Source organism: Polypterus senegalus, chromosome 2 (genome assembly GCF_016835505.1).
Source record: "Polypterus senegalus isolate Bchr_013 chromosome 2, ASM1683550v1, whole genome shotgun sequence".
Classification (NCBI taxonomy): Eukaryota; Metazoa; Chordata; class Cladistia; order Polypteriformes; family Polypteridae; genus Polypterus; species Polypterus senegalus.
Genome location: NC_053155.1, coordinates 108,013,557 through 108,030,181, shown reverse-complemented (window position 1 = coordinate 108,030,181; position 16,625 = coordinate 108,013,557). Strand labels below are relative to the sequence as shown.

General features: G+C 37.6%; 1 protein-coding gene across 1 annotated transcript in view; it reads right to left on the bottom strand.

Moving 5' to 3' along the window:
- Positions 1-6,650: 6,650 nt before the first annotated feature.
- Positions 6,651-16,625, bottom strand: part of pgr (progesterone receptor) — a 32,653-nt gene continuing 22,678 nt past the window's right edge. Inside the window, exons 4-8 of the mRNA XM_039744344.1 lie at positions 15,730-16,035; positions 11,284-11,428; positions 11,029-11,159; positions 8,666-8,823; positions 6,651-6,967 (exon numbers count right to left, since the gene is read on the bottom strand). Coding sequence (XP_039600278.1) covers positions 6,815-6,967; positions 8,666-8,823; positions 11,029-11,159; positions 11,284-11,428; positions 15,730-16,035 — 893 coding nt within the window. The 3' untranslated portion in view covers positions 6,651-6,814. The remainder of the gene's footprint in view (positions 6,968-8,665; positions 8,824-11,028; positions 11,160-11,283; positions 11,429-15,729; positions 16,036-16,625) is intronic.

The following is a 16,625-nucleotide window of genomic DNA, read 5'->3' as shown; positions in this document are numbered from 1 at the left end:
AGATATGGGATAACATTTTAGAATCCTTCACCTGCTTTAGAGTGATGTGTGACTGTATATTTTAAACTGTTCTCTCCAGCCCTAAAAATTTTATGTAGAACCCTCTGTAAAACATTCAGACATCCAGTGGACTATAAAACACTCACATCCAAATGCTCCATTGGCAGTTCCCACCATACCTGTAGAGGAGTTATATGTCTCAATGGTCTTTTCAATTTTTGATTCCTTCATTTAGCACAATTTGTAGAAGCACCCGTAAAAAGTGGAGTAAGAAAGTGATCAAACCCTTTCACTCTATGCACGTCTAATTGTGTTGTAGATTTAATTTTAAAAGGATAAGTTTGCCATTTTGGCCCACACTCATAATGGTAATGTCAAAATGTGTTTTCAGTAAAGTATACAGATTTATTAAAGGTCAAAAACTGATATCTTTGATATACAGTAAATGTTCAGATCCTTAATTCAGTGCTTTGTAAAGTACTTTATCCTTGAGTCTGCTTGGGCAAGTTTCATCAAGCTTTGCACACATGGATTGGGGCAGTCTATCTGATTCTTGCTGACAGATCCTCTCAAGTTCTGATGGATGCGATGGGGAGTGTCTATAAATTGTCATCTTCAGACCTCTCCACAAATGTTCTATGGGGTTTAAGTATTGGCTTTACCGGGGACATTCAAGGACAGTCAGAGACTTATCCTGGAGCCATTTCTGCATTGTCTTGTCATCTTTTCGTTTTGACCACTTCCTGTCACTGAGAATCACCCCCATAATATGATGCTGACACCACCATGCTTCTCTATATGAATGTTTTAGGCAGGTGAGCAGTGCTTGGTCTTCGTCAGACATGGTGCTTAGAGTTCTGCTCAGAGACTTCAATTCCTTTTTTCATCAGATTGTTTTCCTAATGCTCTCAGAGTCCCTTAAATGCCATCACACTGTATGCTTTTACTCAAGAGTGGCTTCCGTCTAGCTACTCTACCACAAACACCAGAATGATGGAGTTCTGCAGAGGTGGCCGGCTTTCTGACAGATTCTAAAAGTCTGTTAGTCTAACAACTGTGTTTTTGGTCACCTCCTTGACCAAAGTACTTTCTTGCCAGGATATTTAGTTTAGCCAGACAGCCAACTCTAGTAAGAGTCCTGGTGCTTGCAAATGTGTTACAGTTATTGAGGACACTGGGCCTCTGGGAACCCTCAAAGCTTTTGAAATAGTTTTTATACTTTTGCCCTGATCTGAAAATTACTCATCCATTTTAAACTTCAAATCATTTGGATATTAATATAAAGGAAAAATTAGTTAAAACACTAACACGGCAGGAAATTAAAGATCATCTTTTATTGACAAGGACTATTTTTCAATTAAGCAACCGGATTGGAACAAAAATGTGCAGCTGCTGTGACCCCCCAGGAGTGAAGTTGCTCAGCCCTGCTCTACGCCAACTTTACAGCATATTCTTCAGATGGGCTTGCACACTCACTCTTGTTCTGTTGCTTTTCTCTACTAAAAATACAGCCTTTCTCCCATCCAGCTGTGAATGATGACTTTGTTCACCTTTCTCCCAACCCCATATTACTTGTGACATAACACCCTACTCTTTCATTTTCCTTCAGTGGTGTTTGTTTTTTCTTGTCTTCCTCGTTTTCTGCATGATGCCTCCGTTGAAGACTGTTGTTTTCACTGCTGTTCCACCTAAGCATGTTGCACGGGTGGATCTAGGTAAACTCAAACCAAGGGGGATGATTTGGGAATAATGTTTATTTGAAGGTAAGGTGAAAAATCAATATTAGTGATAGCCAGGTGAAATTATTGGGCTCTGTTCTTAAGAGAAAGGTAATCATCTTCAAGTTTTGCATTCTATCTTTCTGTCTCAAAATCATTAAGACCCATTTGCATCAAAGTATGTAATTGTGTATATTATAAATTTCATTGTACATAGTGTTATGTTTTAGATGAAATATGTATACTTAATGTAAATGTATAGTTTTATTACAATTGAAAGTACAGAATGTGTAGGAATATGAAGTAGTGGTTGGTTAATAGTCCCTTTGTATGTAATAAGTAGGAGCTCCATTAGTTTGTCCTGCAATGAGCTTTAATACTGTAATGGGGCTTTGACCAATTATTGGGTGTTGAGCACAGCATGAAGCAACAGGTTTCTGACCATACTGTGCCCCAGACGGCTGGGGACCCTACCCAGCCGGGACGCTTGAATGGTCCACGAGAGCGACGATACCTTCCCTGGGCCACGAGAGGGCAGCCGCCCTGGTCTGCTTGGGGGCCACTGGAACAAAGCTGGGAAGCTCATCCCTGTGGGAGGATGTGGCCACCGCTAGGGGGCGCCCGGACAGTTATGGAACCCTGAGGTGGCAGCACTTCCTCCACACCAGGAAGTGCTGCCGGAAGAAATCCCAGGGGCACTCCGGGTGCTCATCTGACACTTCTGCCACACCAGGAAGTGTCGTCGGATGGAGCGCCTGGAGCCCATCCGGGTTATTATAAAAGGGGCCGCCTCCCTCCAGTAGATGAGCCGGAGTTGGGAGGAAGGAGACAGAGCTTGTGAGGTGGGGAGTGGAGGACAGAGAAGGAGAAAGCGAGACAAGAAACAGCTGTTGGTGATAAGGCATTGTGGTGCTTAGAAAGTAATAAACGTGTGTATTTTGGACATTCTAGTGTCTATCTGTCTGTGTCTGGGGGCTGGCTTTCCACAACTGTTAAAACAAATTAAGGTTATCAACTTAGTCAATTGTAAGGTACAGGTTAACTTAGATTTGATATGTCAATTATATCCGTTATTTGCTTAAGTCACCTTATTAGGTTCTTTAAATTTTACAAAACAAATTACAAGTGGTTCAGTAGCTCAGAATAGGCAGTGCTGCTTGACAGGGAGTTCACCACTATATTGTCTTTTTGTCTCCACTTCAACAAAGGTGGAGGGAGATTGGTATTAATGGGCAGCTAGGAATTATACCCCTGGGGCTGCTAATGACATCAGGTCTATTTAGTTGTGGAGAAAACCTCCAGCATGTTAGTCTTCTTGCAAAAAGCTCTTCCCCTTTCTTTGTTTTCCTTAAGACAGTTCCTGTGTGTGAGTCAATGGAAAGTCGCTTTTGTAGCACCTACCTTGCTGTGGAACTTGATCCACTCCTGTCCTCTGCAAACATGGTGTGGCTTGCTACTCAGTGACCAAAACCTGAAAGATGTTAGCTCCTCCACCTAAAACTTAAGATCCTTCCTTAATATTAATCAATGTACAGTATATACATTGCACCAGCTGGAAACATTCTTCCTAGCAATTTAAAGATCTACTTTTGAGATTTACTTTTATAGTCTGCATAGTCAGATGCCCTCACTATTTTGACAGTTCTGGAGAAACTTATATATCTTTTGTCATCTCTGGAGTTATCACTACCAATGATAGTGTGTCCTCACATGAGCAAGGTTATGGAAGGCTGTGGAACTGCTTACTAAAGACAAGGCAGAACACAAGGCAAAATCCACATGGGCAAGACTGAGAAAGAAGCAAAATGTATGCAAGGTAATCCCATTTAGTTGAAAAGATGCAATTAAGCTAAAAAAAATCCCTTAAACAATTTTAGCTGTGTCTTTCCCAAGACTGAATTATGTTACCTTATAAAATAACTGTGGCTTTCCATAAAGGACAGAGAAAATTTATTGTTTTTTAGACCAGGATGGCAGGAAAATGAAATGGTTGCCTTTCTTGCTTGAAATTTTTTCATATTGTAAAGTCCTTGCTTATGATTTCTGGATGGAGACTAAATGTAACTACATTTTTCCTCTGTTTTTCACTAGAGGTCCTTCTATTAAGTTCTAACACTTATCAGCATTATGAAAAGGCATAATTTGAAACATATCTAGCTGTCGTCTTGGTGATTTAAAATGGTGCCTATATGTGTAACAATATTTGAGAGAGACATACAGCTGTGTTGAGGTAGATCTGCAGACAAGGACTTGAACAGACATTATCACTATATGCAGATGACATGGTACTTTATACAGTATATCTGCCCCAAAAAGTTCCTGCCAGTAGTCCTAAAGACTCTAGCAGATTTTCAAAAGATATCTGGACTTGAAATCAATGTGAATGAAAGTGTGCTTTATCCAGTGAACTCTCTAACGCTCAATACCAGACTGGACACCTTCGCATTTATCTTTGCAGATCAGGTTAAAATACCTAGGGGGAAACATCACAAGTAAATATGAAGCTCTTTTTCAACAAAATTGTGCAGAAACACCTGTAAATCACAGAATAACATTTCAGAGAAAAGTTATGGGGGACATGTGTACCTACTACAATGCACTACTGTCGTTTCAACAGGAATCCAGTGGTTTAATGCTAAGTCAAAATATGAACGAGAGCAGAGGACACTTTAAGTCCAAGATGTCAGCATTAGTTGCATCTGTGCATGATAATAATCTATCCCAACCATCCTTAACATATAAAGTTTTCAGTCCATGGAAGAATGTTGGTTGTTGGACCTTCAGAGATTTTCTATTGATAATATGTCAGTGTTCTTCAAACATCTACCTCTCATATTTAATCTTCCAGCAACCATTTATTTTATTAAGTGCAAGTTAACAAGATTGGTTAAAAGATACTTTCCAGGATTCCCTAATTTTCCTTTAATACAGGTGATGAAAACTACACTATCTTGCAATAACAAATACTGTATATGCACAGTATTTGTACCTTTTGTCATTTTCTCCAAATGTTTCTCCCTTAGATATCCAAAGGAAGCAGCTGAGAAAGGAACCTTGAAATTAAAGTGTGTAATAAAGAATGGAACATGGTCATTAACATGATGTACTGTTGTTAATCTGTGTAAAGTAGGGTGTAAGTCAGATAAAACTTGTACCTCTGTACACACTTATCTCAAGTTAGTTTATCGGAAATGTGCATAGACCAAGGTGCTAGTCCAACTTAATAAAAGGGTCAGTGTTTATGTGTCATTCTGGTTGCTATGTCTCTGGCACATCACAAACAGTTTTAATAATAAAATGCATTGTATGTGTCATTCCACACTGCCCTTACAAATCCCATACCAAATGGAATACCACAGAGACAGACACATAACATGCTATACTGCATATATTAACCCCGAGGTCCATGTTGATTACTTAGATATTAACCCATCTTAGATGGGTAGCACAGCTAGTTGTTAATGAAATTGTCAGGCACACTCAGACCATATTGAGAAAATCTTTTCCTACCTGTCAGACAGCATTGCGACCATTTTAGCTGTTAATGTACTTTTGGCAGTTTTAAGAGTATTATTGGATGAGTTTATAATGTTTTGTGAAAAATTTGTTGTGATATCTTCTATTATGTTACTTTCTCATCTTATTCAATTGAAAAAATCTTAATTCACCCTCAATAACACATTAGAATTTGGCACAAATGTATTAATATTGCCCTTATGGGATAAATTTGGTATACCTCAGGTTGTTCACAATTCTGGTTCAATATTAATTTGCCACATGAAGTTGTAATATAAATTGAAACATTTTTGATGCATTTAAAAAATGCCTGTTCTTGGAGTTTAAAATGGGTATCAAGGGGCACAAGTCCAAACATTACAACAAAAGCCTTAAACCATACCTAATTCACCCAGTTTTAAGCCACATTTTCTATTTAAAAAAATGTATTCTGCCTTTATGAGTCATGTTTCTGACAACAAAAGTACACCATAAGGAATACATTTGATCACAGATCCTTGGTACGCTTTTGTCAAGGTAAGGATACATTTCCTGTAAGCTTGCCTGCAAACGAATGTTCATAGCATAGTAATTAGCCCTTTAGATGCTTCAGTATTTCTGACTGACAACTACATTTTGGGCTACTTAATGTCATATCTCTATATGTCTGTCAGGAAAAACACAGTCACATGCACCATTGTCGGAAACAACACCACAGGGGGCTTTGGGTTTTCCTCATGCAGGGATGCAGCCACATACCTCATTACAAATGGTGACACGGTGGCATACCCAGGCTGGCTGAACAAGTACAGCAGCGCATGCTGGTGACAAGTGCTGTGACAGTGAGTGACATTGCAAAAGCCGACTGAAAGTCTCACACAACCAAAGAGCTGGAGGTGCGGGCTTCTTACACCACATTAGTGGGCTTCAGGACCATCAATCATGTGGCTTGTCTGTCAGTAAACTTGGTGCACCAAGACTGAATGGCAGTGAAGGACATTGTGGCAACTTTGGCTTAATGGTCTGGGGTGTTGCGTTTCGTGATTGGCACATGTTCCATCTTTCTTTAAGGACTGGAGGTCTGAGTGTTACTAGTCGGTTCTATAATATGATGCATTATTTTATTGGCTAGTGATACTGCTGCACATACACTGTATAAGCCTGGAACTTGAAGGATTTAGTTACCAGTAGGGAGTCAGTATGTGTGTGTCGTCACTAGCTGTATAAGTCTGTTTGTTAGTAATGGCCCCAAGATATCATCTTGACTCCCGAATTTCATAAAAAAAAACAGATTGTGTATGGTAAAAAATGTGAATTTGTATGAAATATTGTACTATGTATTGTATGCTCATTTGTTTGAGTTTATTTATTGTATTTTTTTTTAAATATAAAACTAATAAAGTGAAAAAAGAAAATTCAACCCACCGTATTAACATGTTACAGTCCAATAAAAAGCCCTTTATGTAATTCTTTCACAGTTTCAATGCCTCCACACTTTTCAGATGAAGAGACATAGGAACACTCAAGAGAGCTACATAATACATTTAAATATTGCAATTTTAATTCAGGAAACACAAACTCAAAACGAAACGTAAGAAAGATTATTTCTTATGAAAATAAAGAGGCTTGACCATTCCTGCAAGGATCTTTGGCAGCTGAGCGATGATAATTTCTGACATCATTTCAGGAAATGTAACATTGGAGCTTGACTGGATAAATGTATTCAGACAGTAAAGGTGCAACTTTTTCACAATCTGTAGAGAAAAAAAATAAAATAATTATAATGTTGAAAATGATAATTACAATGTATGTATGGGCTTGAAATCTACTGTATCTGTCTGTCCATTTTGTGAAATCATTTATTCAAAGAGGGCCGCGTTAACAGCATCGGGCACAAAGAAGCAATCATTCAGGGGCAGACTCACACTACTTTACTTATGAACATATTTTGAATCAACGACTAATGTAGTTTATGCATATTTGGAAAGAGCACAGTTATCATCATTATCAAAAAACAGTTATTAAACAAGAGGCAAACTGAGGTCTCTAGAGCTTTGTTACCAAAGGAGAGTTATAGTTAACATATGATACATATTCAGTTCTGGAGAAATAATTTAAAAAAAGGCTGAAATACTTCCACCTGTTTGCAGAATACCTCCCTTAACAATTGCCTTAAGAGGTGCATTGTGTTAAATGAGAGCTTTCGCTCTTCAGGACTGAACAATTCAATATATCTTTGTCATAGTGAAAAATACAATTGTGCAGTGCAACGGCGTTATGAATCAAAATTTAAAGAGGATATAGCACACAATGCATTTTAGAGGTTCCAGGATTCTTTTTCATGTAAAAGTCTCTGGAAGCTCTTTGTGAATTTGCAATGTCGATACGCACACTCCTTTTTCACAATAAGGACATCGTATTTTCTCACCATTCTCTAAGCCTATTATGCACAGTCAAGAACGAAAAATGTCTAAATATGACCACAGCTTCTCCAGAATATATTTTTGGTACTTCAGCCCAGAGAGCAAGGAGATATTTCCCTGTTGCTCCTAGAGAATGCCTACCTAGTTTTGTCTTTTTCATATTATCATTGTATTTATTTAATACAATATTTAAACTTCTTGTTATATTTATGCAAAAATCTTATAAATGTAGATGATGTTTCTTTTAATCTTTAAAAGTTATGATTAAAATGAGATGAAGATAGCAGACGAGGTACGAATGCAGCAAACTGCTATAAAAACTGATGGATGGTCATCTGTGCTTTGTGGCAATGTACACATGAAAGATCTCTTAACAAACACAGCCCCGTAAATATCACTGCTATGATAAGATACTGCTGCAAATAACTACTTGAATGGGCATGTAGGATGCATTGCTCTATTTAAACTCTATTGGACCATCAGGTAAGAGGCATTTCTGTCCCTAATATCCTTTACTCACAGTTAAACACTTTGTAGTAAGTTAGTTCTATGTGGGACGCTGCTGGACAGCTTTAACTGTCAGTTAAATCATTGTCAAATAGTACATATTAAAAATTAAATAGTTATCAACCCTTCTCTGATCAGTGAACAGCAGTGCAAAAAACATCTGCCAGCATATTTTGGACCTGCCATTTTGTTTTGCATTTGAATAAACTTTGAAACAATGTATAAGTTTAAAATCCATCTGTCCTTGCATATATTTGTGCAGCTAATGATTTTACCGATTGGACAACTGTTGATATACATGCGCCATTAGCACTCTAGCCAGTTAGTTGAACAGTGATTGTGTTTAAAAGAGCAACCTTGGGCTTTATGGTTCAACCATCTTCTACTCCTTGTCTTTAAAAATGTATCAAATTACTGTTTTTTCCTTAATTTTAAAGTTCTTAGATTTTTGCATTTTGTTGTGTTAATCTTACTGTAGTTTCACCCTGGACTGAAGTAAATTAGTTAAAAAAAAATGGTAACCTTATGCATAGAATCCATTAGTTTGGTCAGCTGGTAGAAGCGTTGGGAGCTTGCAACAATTCCCTTTGTTTTCCTGTGAATGGCTTTAGTAAGTTCCTTTATGTAGCATTGCCTCATATCATCAAAAAAGCTTTGGCTTTTTAGGCCTTCCAATGGTACTGTCAGAAAACAGAATTAGTTACAGAAGTATTTATTAAAATGTCTTTAAACAGGATGATATTAAGATATTTCTTGCAATTATACATTTTAAGATGCTCAGGGATCATAGGCTTTGCTGTTTTAATAATCTGAGTGATGAGTTGCAATGTCTCTGACTGGTTTTGTTCTCATGTCAATATTTTTCAAATTGTTGGTATCGTCTTGCGCTCAGATACATTTTTACTAGGTAATAATGTGTTCCTGAAAGACGAAAGACTTATAATTAATGCCAAAGCCACGGAACTCCAAAACGTTGTGATTTAAAACTCTCAAACTTCCAGCTCACAACTAAGTGGGGACAGAGCATATCGCAAGAGCACCATGCAGTCTGAAGCAGCCTACTAGGACACATTAGTCCTTCAGAGCAGCCACTCTTGTGTGCAGGCACACACACTCTCACAGGCTCACACCACATCAATTTAGACATGCCAGTCAGCTTAGTCTGCAATGTCTTTGGGGGCATGCGAGAAAAATCTGACCGTCTCTAGAAAAACCCATGAAGACAACTCGAAGAAATTTCGTACTCCATACTGACAGTGAAAGGAACTTGAAACCAAGTAAATTGGATCTATCAGGCAACAATCTTAACCACTTGAACAGCTAATTATATTTTTACAGAAACTAAATGAGAATATATTTTATTTTTCTGTTAAACTGCTTCAAGGACCAGGTACAGACACAATTATAGCATCACAGATTACCTGAAAACCGTGACGTACAAGGTGAGCCTCTGTGAATGGAAACACAAACACTGATCCATCAATTTTCTGAACATGGTTTACAGTGTTGGGCCAAAGGAAGAAGCAGCATCAATAACCCCGAGCACCAAACCGGGATACAACGCCAAATCGATCACACAGCACACTCGTGCACACACTCACTCTCATGTTACTACTGCTTACACATTGTCCTAGACATCAAGTGTATATATGCTCAGTTCTGTCTGTCCATCTCTTTCTAATGCTACTGGGCTTTTCTTTGGCATGTCTCCAGGGAGCATCTGTGAATACAAAAGTCACAAATACTAAGGGATTCTGTATTTTTAATGCCATTTTCATAGTGGGCTCTGAGGGTTGACTTTGCCTTAGTATCTGAGGTCAGTTCACAGCGTGCTCAACAATCTACGGTAGGTCAGAGTCTCCACTGCAGTTTATAAGACCCTTAACAATGTGCTGGTACAAAACACATTTACAGTGTCCTCTGAATGTAGTCTACAATATCTGATGTAATTTCACCTCCCTTTAAAAATACAGTGCTAGTGGTCAGGAATATTATTTCACCAAATCAAAAAATCACATGCAGTGTTTTCCTTTATTTATTATTTAAGTACTACCAAATCTGAAATAATCAACATCTCTAATTTAGGTGTTTTCATTGCCAGTCAAAACCCCCAAATCACTCTTGTCTGATCAGAGTTGGGGCGGCACGGTGGCACAGTAGTAAGTGCTGCTGCGTCACAGTAATGAGACCAGGGTTCACATCCCAGGTCCTCCCTGCGTGGTGTTTTCATGTTCTCCATGTATCTGCAAAGATTTCCTCCTGGTGTGCCAGTTTCCTTCCACAGTCCACAGACATGAAGGTTAGGTTGACTGGTGATGTTAAATTGGCTCTAGTGTGTATCTGGGGTGTATGTGTTCACCTTGCAATAGACTGGCACCCTGTCCAGGGTTTGATCCTGCTTTGCGCCCTACGGTTGTTTGGACAGGCTCCAGCACCACCTGTGGTTTAGAAAATCACTGACCGATCAGAGTAGACACAACGAAGCTGGATTAAGTCTGATGAAATTAAATATATTTGGGCTAGCATGTAGCACTTAGTCCAATACCATTAGAGTCCTCCAATATTGTGCGATGCTACTTTATGTCTGTATATCAACATTTTGAACATTGTTTTATTTACAAATGTAGATAAATACATCTTCACTTTTCTTATAAACATCTACATATTCAAGTTGTAGGATTATAAAAAGGCTATTTTGATTTTATTACAAGTGTTGCATTATACATGTATTACCTATAAAGTACTAAAGACAGAAGTGCTCGACCTCTCTCTGGGGTATTATAAAGTATTGATCAAGTTCTTTTTTTGAGAAGGCTACCATAGTTTTTACTCTTCATTTTAGCTTGTTGTATTAAACTAGAAGTAGAGGGTTTAGAAAGACTTACTTGTATTGAGTAAAAGAAGAACTTTCATGCAGAGAAACTCTTCCTTTGTTATTTGAAGATGTTGAAATTCTTCGGGGATGATTAGCATTGATAAGCACAGGTCATAGATTGGAGACTGTTTCATTGTATCCCTGGAATGATAAGGTTTAGTTTAGCAAAAAATGATAACACTATTTTTAGAACACATACTGTACATAACATATGGTGAACAGATAATACTGTATTTAGAAACGGTTATTAGTTCAGTACACTTACTCGGTTAGAATGAGGTCAGGAGCAAAGTATAAAATTCGGTGGGAACCATTTTGGTAGGATCGCCATCCCATTGAGAAAACCATTAAGCTCATCCAGGAGTACTGAATTAGAATCATTTGGTCATCAAGGTGTAAATTGCGAAATCCTTCAAAATATACAAAAACAATTTAAAGCTCAAACTAAAGAAAACAACAATTGAAAAACATTTAACACTTCTGACTGTCATTGGTATCACTGAAATAAATCTAATTCATTTCCACATAAATTATACTTTTCTATAGCATACAGTATTTACATAAAATAAATTTTGTAAATTTGCATCCACTCAGACATCATCTCGGCAGAACTCAAAATTTGAATACAAATAAAAATGTCAGTTTTGGTCCAGCATTCGATTTTACAACCAATTCTGTAAATACCATGTAACTACTGTAAATACTGTTATTTACTACTCTTATTTCTAGGCACAGCTCCTGTAGTCTGGCCATATGGGAAAGCTCTTTGTGGTGGAGCAGGCTTCTCTTATACACAAATACATATAAAAATCACAGGAAAACTGTAAACTGGCTGAAAAAATCAAGTTACTTCAAGACATATAAAAGATAGAGTTCTGATATACAGATATTATAGACCAAAACGAACAAAAATTTAGGAGAAAGAATTCAATAGAGGAGAAATTATCTATCCATCCATTCTTCTAACATGCTTGTCCAGGTCAGGGTTGTTGGACAGATGGAGCTTAACCCAGCATTCATTGGATACAAGGCAGAAACTACACTCATACAGGATGAAAGCCTATCACAGAACAGCAATTCTATTGTAACAAAATAGATTACATTCAACATGAATAAAAGGGATAGGCAAAGGGAATGATTATATTGCAAGTGAAATAAAAGAGATGATGAAATTAACGCAAAAGGAAAATCAGTTACAATAGTAATAAATGATGGTAATTTTTATGCCCTGCAGTGGGCTGGTGCCCTGCCCGGGATTTGTTTCTTGCCTTGCGCCATGTGTTGGCTGGGATTGGCTCCAGCTGACCCCCTGTGACCCTGTAGTTAGGATATAGCGGGTAGGATAATGGATGGATGGATGGATTTTTATGCCAGAAATATACACTTTGTATGTATTCCAATTACATAAATATTTATCCAGTTTAGAGTTTTTTGGTGATTGATTGATTAATAAATAAATCAATAAATAATGTGACATTATCTTTGTAGGATTCTTTTTAGTGTATTTAAGGCGTTTTTGGGTCAAGTTGGAAGGCATTTGGTTAGTTAGAATAACCTGCACAATCCGTTGTTCTCTGGTTTTACATTAATAATAGTAGTCAATACACACAAAAAGTGTGTACTGTATCAAGTTTTTGGAAAAAAAAAAAAATATATATATATACATATAAACTGCTCAAAAAAATTAAAGGAACACTTTGAAAACACATCAGATCTCAATGGGAAAAAGAAATCCTCCTGGATATCTATACTGATATAGACTGGGTAATGTGTTAGGAACGAAAGGATGCCACATCGTTTGATGGAAATGAAAATGATCAACCTACAGAGCCCTGAATTCAAAGACGCCCCAAAAATCAGAGTGAAAAAATTATGTGGCAGGCTAGTCCATTTTGCCAAAATTTTATTGCAGCAACTCAAAATTGTACGCAGCACTTTGTATGGCCCCTGTGTTCTTGTATACATGCCTGACAACATTGGTGCATGCTTCTAATGAGATGACAGATGGTGTTGTGGGGGATCTCCTCCCAGATCTGGACCAGGGCATCACTGAGCTCCTGGACAGTTTGAGGTGTAACCTGGTGGCATTGGATGGACCAAAACATAATGTCCCAGAGGTGTTCTATTGGATTTAGGTCAGGAAAGTGTGGTGGCCAGTCAATGGTATCAATTCCTTCATCCTCCAGGAACTGCCTGCATACTCTCACCACATGAGGCCAGGAATTGTCGTGCACCAGGAGCCACTGTACCAGCATAGGGTCTGACAATGGGTCCAAGGATTTCATCCTGATACCTAATGGCAGCCAAGGTGCCTTTGTCAAGCCTGTAGCGGTCTCTGTGTGACCCTCCATGGATATGCCTCCCCAGACAATCATTAACCCACCACCAAACTGCTCATGCTGAATGATGTTACAGGCAGCATCATGTTCTCCATGGCTTCTCCAGACCCTTTCACTTCTGTCACGTGCTCAGGGTGAACCTTCTCTCATCTGTGAAAAGCACAGGGCACCAGTGGTGCATCTGCGAATTCTGGTATTCTATGGCGAATGCCAATCGAGCTGCATGCTGCTGGGCAGTGAGCTCAGGGCCCATTAGAGGACATGGGGCCCTTGGGTCACCCTCATGAAGTCTTTCTGGTTGTTTGGTCAGAGACATTCACACCAGTGGCCTGCTGGAGGTCATTTTGTAGGGCTCTGGCAGTGCTCATCCTGTTCCTCCTTGCCCAAAGGAGCAGATACTGGTCCTGCTGATGGGTTATGGACCTTCTATGGCCCTCTCCAGCTCTCCTAGAGTAACTGCTTGTCTCCTAGAATCTCCTCCATGCCCTTGAGACTGTGCAGGAGACACAGCAAACCTTCTGGCAATGACACGTATTGATGTGCCATCCTGGAGAAGTTGGACTACCTGTGCAACCTCTGTAGGGTCCAGGTATCGCCTCATGCTACCAGTAGTGACACTGACTGTAGCCAAATGCAAAACTAGTGAAGAAACAGTCAGAAAAGATGAGGAGGGAAAAATGTCAGTGGCCTCCACCTGTTAAACCATTCCTGTTTTGGGGGTCATCTCATTGTTGCCCCTCTAGTGCATCTGTTGTTAATTTCATTAACACCACAGCAGCTGAAACTGATTAACAACCCCCTCTGCTACTTAACTGACCAGATTAATATCCCATAAGTTTCATTGACTTTATGCTATACTCTGATTAAAAAGTGTTCCTTTAATTCTTTTGAGCAGTATGCAGTATATATATGTATATATATATATATATATATATATATATATATATATATATATATATATATATATATATATATATATATATATATATAAATATGTTCAGTATATAACATGAAAAACCTTTTTTCCCCACACATGTGACTAAAATGTTTAATTTGGTTCTGTGTAATGAATATAAGGTATAAAATACTGACATATAAATGTAGACATAGCTAAAAAATAATAATCTTCATAGCCTACTGCATAAAGCATCTGTATACACCACATCAAACTAAATATGAAACTGGAAGAAACTTAAAGTTTGACAACTCCAGAAAGTAAATACTCTACGAAGATGCTAACAACATGTATTTATGACACTAAGTTTAGGTATTTTAGATAGAGACAAATGTAGAGATGTATTCACTTTTTTTTCACTTCTGAAATTTGCATTTACTGTATGTTTTCAATTATACAATGGACTACAAATTGTTTAAATGTGGCATGTTATATTATTTATATCATCTTTTATCTGTAGATACTGCTTAAATGAAGATCAGCAAATCTTGATATAGCCACATATGTTAAAAAAAGATTACATTTCATGGAATGTACTTCACATGACTGTATTTTATTTACATAATCAGGGGCTTAACCTTTATCTTTAGTTTGTAGTTTCAATGAAACTCATTTTTCTATATCCTGCAATGTTGACTTAAGAATACTACTGAAAAGTTACAGCAAGTTTTGTTGGTCAACTTCAACTCCTACTGGCACCTGCAAAGATCCACAGTTACAGCCAAAGGCTGTGAAAGATGCATTATGAGTTTTTCATTTAGTTTTACCATAGTGTATAAATATGCTCATAACAATAAATATGAACATGTCTGTAAAATTAAGTGTACATTTGGATTTTGTTAAATGTGGACCTTTTGGTGAATAAAACCCACTGTACATAGACCATATACTTGTTTCAGATGGCTTTAGAAAAATAGAAAGATACTTTGTAATAAGAAAATTAAAAAAACTGCTGTTTATACCTTTCTTTTTGAACCAGTAAAACAAGGGTTAACTTTAAAAGTAAAGTGAGCAATATCTCCTAAAAATCTAAATAGACTCCACAGAACATTAAATCCTAGGAAGCATCATTGTCTTGAATGTTAGGATCCATTCATGGATTAATGAAAACTGAAAATAAAAGTGTACTATACAATGTGTTAATTTTCAGTACTGAGTAAAAATATTCACACTGCATTATTTGTGTGCAATCCATATTTACTAAGCAGAAAGACAGCATCTCCCAGTATTGCATGCTATAGACACTGTTTAAACAACTTTGTTCTTAACGTATTCTTATTTTTTTCCACATAAGTGGTCATTGGTTTTGAATTCCTAACATGGTTTTAAGCTACAGTATTTGCCATTTCTTAAAAAAATAAGGAAAACCTTTTAAGGAGCATCTCTCTCAGTTATTTAGCCAGTAAAGAACAATAACCTGGAAGTGTTTTGGTCCATTTGACTATAGACAGTAGCTGCCTCTCGCACAGTTGGTTCAGGCAGCTTAGCAGAACGCTGGGTAATTCTAGTTGGCAGTTATCAGTTCCTGCACACTCCACATCAGGCTCAGTTGTCTCTAGAATACAGATAACCTGTGGATTCTGCTCAATTTCCTGAAGTGAAGGCAAGTACGATAGTTTGCCCAGGTCCTGGTTTCCATGATGCCATATTTGTGAGGATACCAGAGGTGCTGTCTGTATTGAACTTATAGCCTTCAGATTTCCAAATTTTTTGATTTTTCGTCCTGAATGATGAAAGAAATAAAACAAATGCTATCAATTATTATGTCAACAGCTGTCTCTGAGCAGGCAGGAAAGCAGTTACATAGGAAGTAAAATACAATTGTATTCACCTTATTATGATTAGCTTTCTTTCATTTCTGTAATTATTCAAAAGCAGTTTGCTACCTTAGCTTCATAACATGCGTCAAAAAAGATTGAAATTAAACACCTTCCATGACTCACAAAAAAAATAATTTCTTGATTTGAAATATATTACTGATATTAACTATATAGGTTGCTAACATGATTACATATCCAAACTTTGGTACAAGTACTTGCATTCCCATATTTAGGAGCCATAAATATGCAAAATTACAAAAAGTTCACTCTCCTCCTGTAGATTTTCTGGCTCTATAGGACCTTTCCCATTAGGTTTCGGTATTGGGAACACCTACCACTCTTTAAATTCTTACATGTTCTTAAGTGTGTTCCAGTAAAGTCATTTTAAAGAATGTAGACAGGATAGCATCCTTTAATTGTACCAGTAATCTGCCTTATTTGAGGAAGTGCATCTATAGGGATCAAAAACAAAATATTTGAGGGCATTTAGACT